The following is a 16,290-nucleotide window of genomic DNA, read 5'->3' on the forward strand; positions in this document are numbered from 1 at the left end:
TGCTGACTGATATTGTTAGGCTGGGGGGCTCCCCATAACGTGGGGCTCCCCATCCTGAGAATACCAGCCTGCAGCCGTACGGCTTTATCTGGCTGGTATTAAAATAGGGGGAACCGCACGCCGGATTTTTTAATTATTTATTTATTTATTTTACTGCACAGTATAGACACGCCCACCGGCTGCTGTGATTGGGTGCAGTGACACAGCTGTCACTCAGCGTGTGGGCGTGTCTCACTGCAACCAATCACATTTGCCGGTGGGCGGGGAAAGCAGGGAACACGAGATTGTTTAATGAGCGGCCGGCTTTTTCAAAAAAGGAAAAGCCGCCGGAGCAGTGTGAACGCCGTGCAGCGCCGGTGATCGGGGATCGGTGAGTATGAGAGAGGGGGGGAAATCACCAGCAAATGAGGTGAGTAGCGCGATCAGCTGAGCTGTCACTGAGGTTACCCGCGGCCACCGCTGGATCCACCGCTGGATCCAGGTAACCTCAGTGACAGCTCAGCCGATCACACGGCTCTCTTCATTAGCTGCGTGCAGGTGACAGGAGCGGCTTTGTCTTCTACTGCTCCTGTCACCTCCATGCAGCAGAGCTGGAAGCGACGCTGGAGGACCGTGGATTACGCCGGACAAGGAGGGCTTTGTTGTGGGTAATAAATTGGTAACGAGGGAATTTGTTAGTGTTTTTTTATTTCTAATAAAGGCTTTTTCGGGTGTGTGTTTTTTAACTGTAATTTACAGATTAATCATGGAAGGTATCTCGGGGTGACGCCTGACATGATTAATCTTGGACTTATTGGCAGCTATGGGCTGCCAATAACTCCTTATTACCCCGATTTGCCAACGCACCAGGGCAAATCGGGAAGAGCCGGGTACAGTCCCAGATCTGTCGCATCTAATGTATGCGGCAATTCTGGGTGTCTGCTGGCTGATATTGTTAGGCTGGGGGGCTCCCCATAACGTGGGGCTCCCCATCCTGAGAATACCAGCCTGCAGCCGTATGGCTTTATCTGGCTGGTATTAAAATAGGGGGGGACCGCACGCCGGATTTTTTAATTATTTATTTATTTACACGGCACACAGAGCCTCGCGGCATTAAATGAAGTCGGGTGAAGTTCACCTGCTTTTTTGACACGTCCCCAACGACCAGCTAGTCGCTCTGCAGGTCCGGATCGCTGTTAGGTCGTTGGCCAGGTCTGCCTGTTTGACAGCTCACTAGAGACTTTGTAGCGATCCCGGCTAGGTTGAGATCGCAGGTTGGATCGCTAGAAAGTCTCAGTGTGTAAACCCAGCTTAACATAGAGGAATGAGAAGGGGACAGTGATGGCTGATCTCCTAGAGTACAGACGTCCTTGTAGATTTTTCACACATTGCTATTTAATTTGGTCATAAATCAGTTTAGTTCAAGAGAAGAGATAAGGACTCATACAAGCTCAATGACTTTTACTGTAAGTTTTCCAGCCAGCTAAAAAAAAAAGGTGGTACATTGAAACTGGAAAAACATGAAAACGTCCAAAATGTTTAATGAAGCAGTTAAATTACAATTCTATACAGCCAAATACACATTCATTTAACAAAATATGTATTTTGCAACAGCTATGGCAACCTTATTAGTCTGTTTTAAGTAATGCACCAGTAAAACTCACCTGTTGCTTGTCTGAAAAATCTCCAAGATTACAAAGGTCCATTCTTAAAGTTAAACTTAAAGGAACCAATCGTTTTTTCATTGACATCATACCAGTACAGGATTCTTTGCGCTCCATCCCCTCCATAGGCTTTATCATAATCCTTTGACTAAAATGTGTATTTATAATTACAGATGTATTCTGGTTTGGGGGATTAAGTCTTTGCCTGGAAAAACATATATAATATGACCCTTAGTGCTAATTCTTTAGTTTTGTTTTTTTTTTTTTCAAAATCAAGTGAGCACATAATGAAACATGGAATTTATCTATAAAACTCTCATTTACCTTTCCAAAGGGTAGTTAATATTTATTTATTTATTTTAATTGTCCAATAGCTGAAAATGTGGTAAAATAAATCAACAATAACCAACCCATCCAACTTCCAGCAATGACGGCATTACTGCAGCAATAACGTCATTTCAATCATTTATGAGACAAGAGGAGCCAATTACTAAACTCAGCAGTATCATTTGCATGAATAGCATGTAAGGGACCTTTTAGACTGGCCGAATTGGGAACCATTGTTTGTAAGATGAAATTATTTTAAAGCACATTCTTATCGGCAGCACACTGTCCTGTGTAAACAGGAGATGTGCTGCTGTTAACATGATGTTTTATGTGCTTAAAACAACAGTATTCACAAATCATTCTGTGCACCTAAGACTATGTACACATGTGTGTGCGCTCTGCACCGCAGCGTTTTGTCACTGCATGTCCGCTTCAGAGCGCAGCTGAAAAGCTCCGTTCTGCAACTTTGGTGACTGCAGAATTCGTGCGCTCTGGATGCTGCCTCTCCCTATAGACAGAATGGAGACAGCATGCAAAGCACACGAAAGAAGTGACGTTGCTTTTTAGAACGCAGCGATTTGGCAGCATGCAAATTGCTGTGTTCTAAAACGCAACATGGGCATGGATTATGAACAATCTTCATTGATTGTGCTGGGGACGCAGGACGCATGCAGTTACGCTGCGGTGCAGAACGCAGCGTAACTGCATGCAAGACGCACACGTGGGCACACAGCCTAAAGGTGTGGACAGCCTGTCTAAATATTTATGACGGTCACTAAACAGCCAGTCAAATAGACAGTAACAAGTGATATCAGTGATTGCCTGCAGTGGTCATGAAAATCATGAATATCAACAGATAAAACACTAAAAATAAACAAAATTAAAAGCTTAATGGTACCATCACAGTTTAGCGACGCTCCAGGGATCACACCAGCGATCTGACCTGGTCAGGATCGGTGGTGCGTCGCTGCATGGTCGCTGGTGAGTTGTCAATCAGGCAGATCTCACCAGCGACCAGTGACCAGCCCCCAGCCAGCAGCGACGCGAGGAAGCGATGCTGTGCTTGGTTACCCGATAATTACCTTTGTTACCAGCGCACACCTAGCCAGAGTACACATCGGGTTAATAAGCAAACCGCTTTGCTTATTTACCCGATGTGTACTCCAGCTACGTGTGCAGGGAGCCGGCACTGGCAGCCTGAGAGCGGCGGTCACTAGTAACCAAGGTAAATATTGGGTAACCAAGCAAAGCACTTCGCTTGGTTACCCGATATTCACCTTGGTTACAGCTTACCGCAGGCTGCCAGAAGCCAGCTTCCTGCTCCCTGCATATTCAGATCGTTGCTCTCTCGCTGTCAAACACAGCGATGTGTGCTTCACAGCGGGAAAGCAACATCCAAAATATGAAGAGCAGTGTGTAACGACAGCGATTTCACAGGAGGGGCCAGATGCCTGCTCAGTGTCACACACAGCGAGATCGCCAATGAGGTCACTGGTGCGTCACAAAAACCGTGACTCAGCAGCTATCTCGCTATGTGAGAAGTACCCCTAAAGGCTGCTTTACACCAGACAATCTATCGTGCTATAGATCGTCGGGGTCACGGTTTTTGTGACGCACATCCGACATCGCTGGCGATGCCGGCCTGTGTGACACCTCATAGCGACGCAGTATCGCTCACAAATCGTGAGTCGTGTACTGCTCGCTAGGTTCCATAATATAGTGTAATTTAGTTGTTCATCGTTTTTGGGGTAGCACACGCCGCTCCGTGTGACACCCCGGGAACGATGAACAGCAGCTCACCTGCGGCACGCGGCCGCCGCCGGCTATGTGAAGGAAGGAGGTGGGCGGGATGTTTACGTCCCGCTCATCTCCGCTCCTCCGCTTCCATTGGCTGGCGGCCATGTGACGTCGCTGTGACGTCGAACGTCCCTCCCGCTCCAGGAAGTGGACGTTCGCCGCCCACAGCGTGGTCGCACGAGAGGTAAGTACGTGTGACGGGGGTTACCGACTTTGTGTGCCACAGGCAGCGATTTGCCCATGACGCAATAAGGACGGGGGCGGGTACGATCGATTGTGAAAATGCACAATCGGTCGTACCGTGTAAAGCAGCCTTAAGGGTTGGAGTGCTCCTGAAGGACAGTGATACACAATTTCCTTATTTCTGACATGGTCACATGTGATTGATTTACTAATTATGCAGTTTTAAATTATGTTTAATAAAGATAGATTGATTTTCTCTCTACTTTTGTGGTGGTTTTTGGTTGCTCCAATCCTTCTTTGTGTGCATCACACTCTGAATATGTGAAGCAAAGAATCACAGATTTTATTGAATATAGATAAGGACTAAACATAGTTAAAACTATTTGAGGGCAACCAGTATTGATAAGATATGTGGACTTCCTTCATTTTCAAAATAGAATTTGAAAGATGAAAATTACATCATCACTTCAAAACCCGCAGAACCTGAGGGAACCACTCAACTAATAGCATTGAATTGTATAAGTAAGCAATATGTATTGTGTTACTTTAAGAAGTATCCAACGCTTTTTTTTTTTTTTTTTTTTAATAACCCAGCCAACAACAGTACACCTGTAGTGCTTCAACAAAGAGCATAGAAGACATGGCAGACCAACTGTGAATAACAAACATGTACTGATTGCCGCACTCTAGCCATTCAATCAATGGGTTGAATAAACCCTTAGGCCCTGTGTGCACTAGGTGTTTTTACCCGCGGATTTACCCGCGGTTTTGCTGCGGAAATTTCTTGAGAAATGTTTGAAATCTTTCTGCAGACATTTCCCAGCAAAACCTATGGGAAAAAAAAAATAGCTGTGCGCACACTAAGTTTTTTTCTCAAGAAAATTCTTTGTGAAGATTTTCTTGAGAAAATTTCTTGAGAAAATGTGCATGTCACTTCTTTTCCGCAGGTACCTGCGGTATACCCCCGGTATTTCACTCCATTTACTGTAATGTAATCGCGAAATTCCGGGGGTATACCGCAGGTAGCAAATGGTGTGTGGTATACCCCCGGTATAGCCGCGATTTACCTGCGGTAATGCTCATCCCTGCCTGCGGTTTTGCAGGAAGTGAGGTCATTAGACAGAAGAGGAAGCGGAGCAGAGTAAACACACACGTCACACTCCCTGGACGCCGCACAGAAGCACTTCCGTGTGACCTCCAGGTGCCCGTGCAGTCTGTGTCCCGCTCCAGCCCCGCCGCTGCCTGCCCTGCAGTGTGTCAGTGTCTGCCCGCAGTATCAGCAGCATGTCACCCTGCAGCGCAGGCAGACACTGACACACAGCAGTGCGTGCAGCCGCGGTGATGATTGCCGCTGCTGTGAGGAGGTAAGATGAGATCATTACCTGCTGTGACGATCTCCTGCCTCCTGACGTCACCACTGTCACTGCAGTCTATGCCCGCGGCCCGAGACAGTCACTGGCAGTGACGTCACGGGCTCTCGTGATACTGCTGAGAACGCAGCGGGCATAGAAGGCAGTGACAGTGCTGATGGCAGAACTGCAGGAGATCGTCACAGCAGGTAATGATCTCATCTAACCTCCTGATGTCAGCGCTCGCCATCCCCTGCAGTGACCTGGGCTGACCTATTGATGTTAACTCAGGTCACTGCATTACTCTCCCAGCCAATGGGGAACATTCTGTTCTTCATTGACTGGGACAGCGACTCTGGTATGGATCGTCCTGGGACCCCCCCCTTATTGGATTACGCCGGACCCGGATTTGATTGTTCTTGTCAATAAATTGGTGAAAGAGGGAATGTGGGGAGTGTTTTTTCAAATAAAACTTTTTTTGTTGTCTATTTTTTATTTCTTACTGACTGGGTTGGTGATGTCGGGTATCTGATAGACGCGTGTGTGAAGATGTAATTTACCCTCTCACTGTATATGCTGTGATACTATGTCATGATATGTATATTTCCCTGGTTGTATTAGTTGTAATTCATGTATTTTCTTGGGGGAGCTACTGGTCTCAATGTGTCTCTCTCATACAATTGTAGTCTTGGCATCTAATGTGATTATGTAAATAGCCTGTCCTCTTCTTTCCAGAGTTGTGTATCTAATCTGTAATTGCATTGGCCAGTGAAGGAATAGTCATTGTTCTTTACAGCAGGGGATCCCTTCATCTACTGTGGCTGGCAGACATATTGGAGCCCTGTGATGGACCAAACCATTGATGATAGGATGTGTGACCCCTACCCCCTGAACAAACATGGTGGGCTGGTCAAGCAGCACAGACAATGCATTTCCCTTTTTGTAACTTCAGAGTGAGCTTAAACTTGAAGAGAGCAGGAGCCCCAGCCTGGGTGGCTGTGGACACGGACGGAGCTAGGCCTGTGTGGCGGCCCGTGGGATTGTGTGGAACTCTTTGGACTACTGTAAGGACGATTGCTTTGTTATCCGGTCCGAGGATTGTTGGGAAGGGCCCCCGAATCTGTTTTATGTGGACTAATCGTGTGCTGTTCCTGTATTCCTGTTAATAAACCTGTTGGATCGTTCCTCGGCCTTGTCCATCCTTTGCTCTCTTGTACACCCCCGTCACAAACTGGTTGGCAGCGGCGGGATCAGAGCAGAAGAAATGGAGGACAACAGCCAATCGACATCTGAAACCAGAACCTCAGGATACAGGAACTGGACTGTGGCGAGTCTACAAACAAAGGCCCGTGAATTAGGTGTCGGCTACAAAGGACTCTCTAAGGAGCAACTAATTGAGGCATTGGAACACGCTTGCCTGCAAGATGGCATCGAGGAACAATTTCCACAGCAAACGGAAGAAAGACGGCATCCGGAGGTGAATACCCAAAAAAATCAATGGGTTGTGTGGTACAAGGAGGAGATGGCACTGCTTGGAGATGAGGCCACCATAGAAGATAAGAGGGAGGCCATGCGTGGAGCTAAAGAGAAGGAGCGCAGGATGGAGGAGATGGCACTGCTGGATAAGGAGCTCGCTGTGGAAGCCGCGAGAGGTTCCAGACAGACTGTAACCCCAGCACCCATCATGAGGGAACTTCCCAGGGTGTCCCGCAAAGACTTTAAGCCGTTTAATGAGGCTGCAGGCGACATTGAGGGCTTCTTCCAGGACTTTGAGCATCAGTGTCGATTAATGGAAGTCCCGGACAGGGAGCGTGTCCGGCATCTGGTTGGGCTCCTAGAGGGGGGAGCTGCTGAAGCCTATAGAGCTATGGACCCTCGGTGGAACTGTGAGTATGCGGATATTAAACAGACTATTCTAGAGCATTATGCTGTGACCCCAGACACTTACAGGACTCAGTTCCGTGCTTTAGCCTGTGATGGGGAAGTGTCTTTTAAGATATATGCTCATAGACTCAAACAAATATGTAATCGCTGGCTGGAGGCAGAGGAGGCCTTATCTTGGGAGACCTTCCTGCAGGTCATCCTAAAAGAACAATTCTTTGCCCAGTGCCCCGCTGAGATCCGGGAATGGGTGCGTGAGAGAAAACCAGCGACAGTGGAGGAAGCTGCTGCTCTCGCTGATGAGGCTCTCACCATCAAGCCTCAGTGGAGGGTTCTGTTGGAGGATGGAGAGACGCCTAACAGCTCCACAACACCGGATGCCCCCAGTTATTCTGTCCCCATTGTTCCCCGTTCCTCTAAGCCACCACATGTTGATACCCGTGTTAATGTGCCTCCAGTTGCTTCTACTGCACTTTCTGGAATACGCCGGGGAGAGGAAGTAACAGAGCGCAGGTGTTATGTTTGTAGGCATCCCGGGCATTTGCAGGCCTCATGCCCAGCCAGGCCATGGAGGAATCATCCTCAAACCCCTACAGCACCTTCAGGTGGGAGCCGGCCTCCAAGTTCCCCTACCCCTTACCCAAGAGGACGCCTTGGATGGAGGGAGACCCAGCTCAGATGCTATCAATGTGGACAGCCAGGGCATCGGCAAGTCTCCTGCCCAGCTGTTCAAATGAGGACTGATCCTGCACCCAATCGGATTGTTAATTATTTACAGCCCAGTGCCATGGAGGAAGATGTGGCACCGTTATGTGAGGACTGGCCTAGTGACTCAGCCCCCCATGTTGCACCACCAGGAGTTTACGGGGTGCGACCCGCAGTTATGACGACTTCTGCTCATCGAGGTAAGCACTTGCAGGAGGTTGTGCTGGATGGACAGAGACTTGTTGGATTTTGTGACTCGGGTGCTTTCCTCACACTGGCTGATCCCAGAGTGGTTCGGCCTGAGGCAATCCATAGAGGACCTGGGATTGTTATTGAACTGGCTGGTGGACAATGGAGGACTATTCCCACAGCCACTGTGGATCTGAACTTTGGTTTTGGGGTCAGGCGATGTGTGGTTGGGGTGATGGGTGGTCTGCCTGCAGCTGTTCTCCTGGGCAATGATGTGGGAGAGCTACGATGCCAATTCGTGGCTGCATGAAGCCACATGTAAGTAACACTCTGCCTGTGTGTACTTAACCAGTGACCTGTAGAGGTCCCTAGTACGTACACAAGTTGGAAGGGGGAGGGATTGTGAAGATGTAATTTACCCTCTCACTGTATATGCTGTGATACTATGTCATGATATGTATATTTCCCTGGTTGTATTAGTTGTAATTCATGTATTTTCTTGGGGGAGCTACTGGTCTCAATGTGTCTCTCTCATACAATTGTAGTCTTGGCATCTAATGTGATTATGTAAATAGCCTGTCCTCTTCTTTCCAGAGTTGTGTATCTAATCTGTAATTGCATTGGCCAGTGAAGGAATAGTCATTGTTCTTTACAGCAGGGGATCCCTTCATCTACTGTGGCTGGCAGACATATTGGAGCCCTGTGATGGACCAAACCATTGATGATAGGATGTGTGACCCCTACCCCCTGAACAAACATGGTGGGCTGGTCAAGCAGCCCAGACAATGCATTTCCCTTTTTGTAACTTCAGAGTGAGCTGAAACTTGAAGAGAGCAGGAGCCCCAGCCTGGGTGGCTGTGGACACGGACGGAGCTAGGCCTGTGTGGCGGCCCGTGGGATTGTGTGGAACTCTTTGGACTACTGTAAGGACGATTGCTTTGTTATCCGGTCCGAGGATTGTTGGGAAGGGCCCCCGAATCTGTTTTATGTGGACTAATCGTGTGCTGTTCCTGTATTCCTGTTAATAAACCTGTTGGATCGTTCCTCGGCCTCGTCCATCCTTTGCTCTCTTGTACACCCCCGTCACAGCGTGACATCACTAACCCCAGGGCTTGATGCCAGGTGACATTACACATCTGGCATCAACGCCATATATTACCCCGTTTGCCACCGCACCAGGGCAACGGGATAAGTTGGGGCGAAGCGCCAGGATTGGCACATCTAATGGATGCGCCACTTCTGGGGCGGCTGCAGCCTGCTATTTTTAGGCTGGGGAGTGTCCAATAACAGTGGACCTCCCTAGTCTGAGAATATCAGACCCCAGCTGTCCGCTTTACCTTGGCTGGTGGTCCAATTTGGGGGGAATCCCACGTTTTTTGTTTTAAATTATTTATTTAATGTAAAATAACAGTGTGGGGTGCCCTCTGTTTTGGATTACCAGCCAAGGTGAAGCTGCCAGCTGTGGTCTGCAGGCTGCAGCCGTCTGCTTTACCCTAGCTGGCTACAAAAGATGGGGGGACCTCACGTCATTTTTTAATTTATTTATTTATTTATTTTTTGGCTAAATACAAGGCTAGGCACCCTTTAGTGCCACATGAAAGTCACTAAAGGGTGCCAACTTAGAATATGCAGGGGGGGGGACATTATATAGGTCTTTCTCATCTATCTATCTATTCATCTATCCATCTTTCCCTCTATCCATTATCTGTATATCTATCGATTATCTATTATCTATATTATTTATTGCAGTTAAGCATAAAAACATCGCAGGGACCAACCTGCGGCAAAACCACGGCAAAAACGCATGCGTTTTTCCCGCGGTTTTGGTGCGTTTTTTTACCACAGGTGCGGTAATCTTCAACTCCCAGAAGTTTCTCAAGAAATTTTCTTGAGAAAAATCACTTTTCTAGTGCGCACATAGCTTTAGACCACACTGCTGTGGTTTTTATGTTCTACTGCTTGTCATCTACTTGATTTAATTGGGCAGTTCCTCTGGCTAAGCATTCTCCCATCACTATAGGGGCCGAAACGTCTATTCCCTGATTTACTTTTATGCATTGTCCCTCCTCAAAAGAATACTGGGCATTAGAAAGCCAAGCTGATACAAATAAAGACTTCCTCCCTTATTTCTGTGTACATATACTGAGAGAAAAGCAGAAGAAAAGACAGCAAAAAAAGACCAGACTGCACCTTCTGTAACCTGCACCTTCTGTAACCTGTCTTAAGTGTCTCTGCTGCTAGATACAGACTACCAAGTGACAATGAGCAATGGACAAGTTATTCAGAAAGGAAGCACCTACTGTAGTGACTGGCAATTTGGAGTATTGTTTTGATCTGAAAACATTAATTAGCAAATTCAGGAAATGTATAATATTTTATCTGAACTTTTGAATATATATGACTTGAAACCAGGGCCGGCGCCAGCACCCGGCAAACCCGGTCAAATGCCGGGGCCCTGAGCTGCCGGGGGGGCCCACTCGCGCTGGCAGGAGTGGCGCACCGCTACTCAGGGGGGCCCGGTGGCCGCGCTGTCACCGCCCCCCGCCGAGGATCGAGCTTTCAATTGCATCGGCATCGCAGGTGCCGATACAATTGAGAGCAATGATGAGAGAGTGAGCGGCGCTCTCTCTCTTATCATTCTCCCCGCTGTGACTGTCTGCGTTCTTCTGACAGCTCTGCAGAGGACCGCGGTGACGTCATCACTGCGCGCCTGCTGAGAGGTCAGAGCGAGCGACAGCAATGGACGACGCGCCGAGGAGACCGGATCAGCGGGCGAACGAGAAGTGAGCCGCCCCTCTACTGACACTGGGCTCCCCTGACTCACAGGCCGGCCACTACACAGCGGGACTAGTACACATAGGGGCCTGGCAGCCGCTCTGCAGAGCCGGCTGCCGGGCCCCTATGTGTAGTGCCGCTGTGTAGTGGCCGGCCTGTGAGTCAGGGGAGCCCAGTGTCAGTAGAGGGGCCCCTGACCTGGAGAGGCCACCAGCCGTGTCTGAGCTGCAGGAGTGCTCCTGACCTGCACAGCAGACGGGATCTCCATCCTGCAGGACCTGCGATGATGTCACGCCCATGTGACTGTGTGGGAGGAGACACAGGAGGCCGGCAGCAAGCAAGATACTGAAGGCGATTTGGACACATGATGACTGGTAATAAGAAAAGAGGGGACATGAGGGTGGGGGGGGGGGCTGCAGGGTGAGTGGCATATGAGGGCTGCAGACTGTGACAGAAGCATGTGAAGGGGTGCAGAGTGTTTGAGAGGGGTAAGTTGGGGTACAGGCAGGGTGAGATATGTGGGCAGGGTGTGTGTAATATGGGGGTGTATTGTGTGTGATATGGGGGGTGCAGGCTATATGGGAAGCAGGGTGTGAGATATGGGGGTGTAGTGTGTATGTGACATGGGGGGTGCAGGCTGTATGGGAAGCAGGGTGTGTGAGATATGGGGGTGTAGTGTGTGAGATCTGGGGGGTGCAGGCTGTATGGGGAGCAGTGTGTGGGATATAGGGGGTGCAGGCTGTATGGGGAGCAGTGTGTGTGTGTGTGTGTGTGTGTGGGATATGGGAGGTGCAGGCTGTATGGGAAGCAGTATGTGTGGGATATGGGGGGTGCAGGCTGTATGGGGAGCAGTGTGTGTGTGTGGGATATGGGGGGTGCAGGCTATATCGGAAGCAGTGTGTGTGGGATATGGGGGGTGCAGGCTGTATGGGGAGCAGTGTGTGTGTGTGTGTGTGTGTGATATGGGGGGTGCAGGCTGTATGGGAAGCAGGGTGTGTGATATGGGGGTGTAGTGTGTGTGATATGGGGGTGTAGTGTGTGTGATATGGGGGTGCAGGCTGTATGGGAAGCAGGGTGTGTGAGATATGGGGGTGTAGTGTGTGTGATATGGGGGTGCAAGGTGTGTGACATATGGGGGCAGGGGCGTAACTACCGCAGTCGCAGGGTTGGAAGGAGAAGAGAGGTACTTGTTTTTTATTTTGCTGGCTGCATGACACATGGAGGTCTGGAGGGGCCTGGCTCCATGATACATGGAGGTCTATGGGACTGCATAATAAACATGAAGGACACCTTATACATGGACTAGGGGTGCATTATACATGGAGGAGTATGGGGCTGCATAATACAAAATGATGATTTATGGCGCTACATTATAATACATATAGCACTATGGGGGCTACATTATAATAAATGGAGGAATATGGAGGCTACCTTACACATGGTCACACATGGGTGTGCGTTATAAAACATGGAGGACTGTGGTGCAGTATAATATATGGAGTACTATGGGGTGAATTATAATACATGGAGAACTATGGGGGTGCATTATAATATATGACTGGTTATGTGGGACCCTTTATATTATACGGAAGGCTATGTGGGGGCCATTATAGTATTTGGAGATCTATATACAAGGAGGACAAAGATACAAGTATGGGATGGGAATGTTTTGTGCTGAGGGAAAAAGGCTCTTTCCCTCAGCACCCAGCTTTCCCATGCTCTGCTATACATCTCTCAGCACCCAGCTTTACTCTGTTATGGGAAAGCTGGGTGCTGAGGGAAAGATGGATATCAGAACATGGGAAAGCTGGGTACTGATAGAGGGATTTCAGATCATGGGAAACCTGGGTGCTGAGGGTAAGAGCCAAGTGTCAGCATCATTATCCTGTACCCAGAGTGTCAGTGTCATTATCCCGCACCCTAAGTGTCGGTGTACGTGGAGGGGGGCCCCGATCCAAATTTTGCACCAGGGCCCATCAAACTCTAGTTACGCCACTGAGTATTAATCACTGTATTCTACATGAGGGTGCCTACTGCTATCTGGCTCTGCACTGTGCTATATACAGGCTATGCTATATACAAGCTGTATGCTACATGAGGGTGCCTAATGCTATCTGGCTCTCCACTGTGCTGTCTGGGTCTGCACTGTACTATATAGGTCTGTGTACTACATGAGGATACCTAATGCTATCTGGCTCTGCACTGTGTTATATAGGTGCTGTGTACTACATGAGGGTGCCTAATGCTATCTGGCTCTGCACTGTGCTGTCTGGCTCTGCACTGTGTTATATAGGTGCTGTGTACTACATGAGGGTGCCTAATGCTATCTGGCTCTGCACTGTGGTATTTAGGGGCTGTGTACTACATGAGGGTGCCTATTGCTATCTGGGTCTGCATTGTGCTATATGTGTGCTGTATACTACATGAAGGTGCCTAATGCTATCTGGGTCTGCATTGTGCTATATGGGGGCTGCATAGTGCATGTGGGGGCTACATAATACTATATGGAGGACAATGGGGGCTTCATAACACAATATGGGGGCTGCATACTACTATACCCCCAGAGTTGTATGTCCCCTCCACCCAGGTGCTGTATGTCCCCTCCCACCCCAGACCTCTCTTGGGATGTATATACAGCAGTGTTAGTGTGCCCTATGTGCGGCCATGTCTGTTAGACAAGCCGGGAGGTGAATGAGGCTGTTGCCGGCTTCCCAATATTAGAAATATATATACAGGATAAATATATAAAAATAATGTGTGTGTATGTATGATATGTATCTATGTATGACAGTGTATATGACTGTGTCTAGATTTATGTCTATTTATGTGTTTTTGTGAATTTCTCTTTAAGTATGTGTACGTGTGCCTGTATGTGTATGTATCTGTGCATGTCTATGTGTGGAGGGGGCCCACTGAGACTCTTTCGCCCAGGGCCCACAAAAACCTGGAGCCGGCCCTGCTTGAAACGACCAAGACCACTAAAGTCCTGCATCTATTTAACACAGTTGCGACAGCAAGAGATTGTTTCCTGTTCTTGCGCTACACGCAGTGTTCCCCAACTCCAGTGCTCAAGAGTCACTTAGTATTTCCCAGGAGATAATTCCATCACCTGTGCAATACTAGGGAAATCCTGCAAACATGCCCTGTTCGTGGTTCTTGAGGACTGGAGGTGGGGAACACTGTGAAGTCTACAGAATATCAGAAATCAAGTAAAATTTAACAGAGATACCATGGAATTACACATCAACAGACTCCAAAGGCTTCCGATGGATTTACAATATAAACTAGCTATTAAACATTAACATAATCCAATGCTTTACAGATTAAAGGGACCCTATCACCAGATTTGTCCCCTATAAGCTGTGGTCACCACCAGTAAGCCATTATATAAAGCATTCTAGAACAGTGTATATAAGTCGCCAAGTCAATTTGTTTAACATAAAAAAAGATCTTTCATTTATACTCCCCTACAGGATGGCCAGGTCCAATAGGTATTGCTGGTCTTGATCTGTCACCACCTCTCTGCTTACGATCGCCATCCTGTATCATGTGGATGATGCGTCCTACGTCCTACAAGAGTTCTCCATTGTGCACACCTCTCTGACATATTGAGGGTAGAGCAGAGTATTGTATTGCACGTGGGTGGGTGGTCTTTCACCTTTCCCCACGCCTGTACATTACAGTACTTTGATCTGCCTTCAGAAGGGCAGGGAAAAGCAAGTTATGCACAGGTGGCGCTATCCACACAAAGCAGGGAGAGAGGACAGCGATCTCATAAAGAGATGAGGCGCTTGATCAAGATCAGCAATGCCCATTGTACTGGACTGCCTTGCAAGTGAATATAATAAAAGGTCTTATACAGATCGGCTCTAGAATACTGTATATAATGGTGTACAGGTGGTGGTCGCACTTTATATGGGAAAAACCTAGTGACAGGTTCCCTTTAAGCGCTCAGACAGAGGACCATATTTTTGGTCCTAGTACAATACGACAAAACGTCAGATTGCATTCGGACCACCGTTACTCAATGAGGCAGGGCACATGTTCTTTACTCGGATCGCTCACAGCATGCACAATTTGCCTTCATATATCTAATCACACTTGGCTATTCAAGTCTATGGGTCCCTGAAATAATACGGACTGCACCTGGATGACATTTTCAAAGACTGACAGAATCGAGAAATGGAGACTTTTTTTTTCCAATTTTTCTAACAACCATGAAAAACGGATCCCACTCTGATCAAAGTCTGATTAGAATAATTGGACTGTTTTTGTCAGAAGGAGAAAATATGGTTGTATGACCCTAGACTAAGGGGTACTTTGCACACTACAACATCGCAAGTCGATGCTTGCGATGCCGAGCGCGATAGTCCCCACCCCCCGTCGCAGCAGCGATATCTTGTGATTGCTGCCGTAGCGAACATTATCCCTACAGCAGCTTAACATGCACTCACCTGCCCTGCGACATCGCTCTGGCCGGCGAACCGCCTCCTTACTAAGGGGGCGGGTCGTGCGGCGTCACAGCGACGTCACACGGCAGGCGGCCAATAGAAGCGGAGGGGCGGAGATGAGCGGGACGTAAACATCCCGGCCACCTCCATCCTTCCGCATAGCCGGTGTGAGCCGCGGTGACGCAGGTAGGATATGTTCCTCGCTCCTGCGGCTTCTCACACAGCGATATGTGCTGCCGCAGGGCAACGAGGAACAACATCGTACCGTCGCTGCAGCTACATTATAGAAATGTCGGACACTACACTGATCATACGATTACGACGCTTTTGCGTTCGTTAATCATATCATAAAGGATTTACACACTACGATATCGACAGCGACGCTGGATGTGCGTCACTTTCGATTTGACCCCACCGACATCGCACCTGCGATATCGTAGTGTGCAAAGTACCCCTAAGACTGGAGTAGTGTGAGATATATTAATTGAAATATTTAATTATATTATTTCAGAAAAAATAAAATGATCATATTAGAAGCAAAACTTACAAGTAAAGTTTGTCAGTAGATGTCTCTATTACTCAAACTGGCAGAAGAACTGGACGTTTAGAGGTTCATCCTACAAATATGAAGATGACTTGTACTGGCAGCTGGATGTATTTCTCATCTTATGAAAAAATAGTAAACGCGGACAGTTGGAAGCCATTATGATTTTTTTTCCTTTTGCTTGCAGCTATTAAATGCAAGAAAGGAATGTTACTGAGCACAGAGCAATCCTGCTGTCTCCTGGCTGCATCTGATTCCTGTGACATTTAAACAACTAGTCTTGTTTAGAAAAGCAAATTCCATTCTGAATAACAAAATTGTAGCTATCATATACAATGAATACAGGAAATGAAAGCCCTTATACATATGTATTTATTTATTTATGCTGATTTTATAGCGCCAACATATTCTGCAGCACTTTACAGACACCGGCATTACTTATTGTG

At 47.8% G+C, this 16,290-nt stretch overlaps 1 protein-coding gene across 1 annotated transcript in view; it reads right to left on the bottom strand.

Annotated features, from left to right (window-relative positions):
• SPIDR (scaffold protein involved in DNA repair) overlaps positions 1-16,290 on the bottom strand; it is a 667,795-nt gene that overhangs the window by 335,136 nt on the left and 316,369 nt on the right. Inside the window, exon 9 of the mRNA XM_075353290.1 lies at positions 1,644-1,848. Within this exon, the coding sequence (XP_075209405.1) occupies positions 1,644-1,848 (205 nt within the window). The remainder of the gene's footprint in view (positions 1-1,643; positions 1,849-16,290) is intronic.

The sequence above is a fragment of the Anomaloglossus baeobatrachus genome, chromosome 6, assembly GCF_048569485.1.
Source record: "Anomaloglossus baeobatrachus isolate aAnoBae1 chromosome 6, aAnoBae1.hap1, whole genome shotgun sequence".
Classification (NCBI taxonomy): Eukaryota; Metazoa; Chordata; class Amphibia; order Anura; family Aromobatidae; genus Anomaloglossus; species Anomaloglossus baeobatrachus.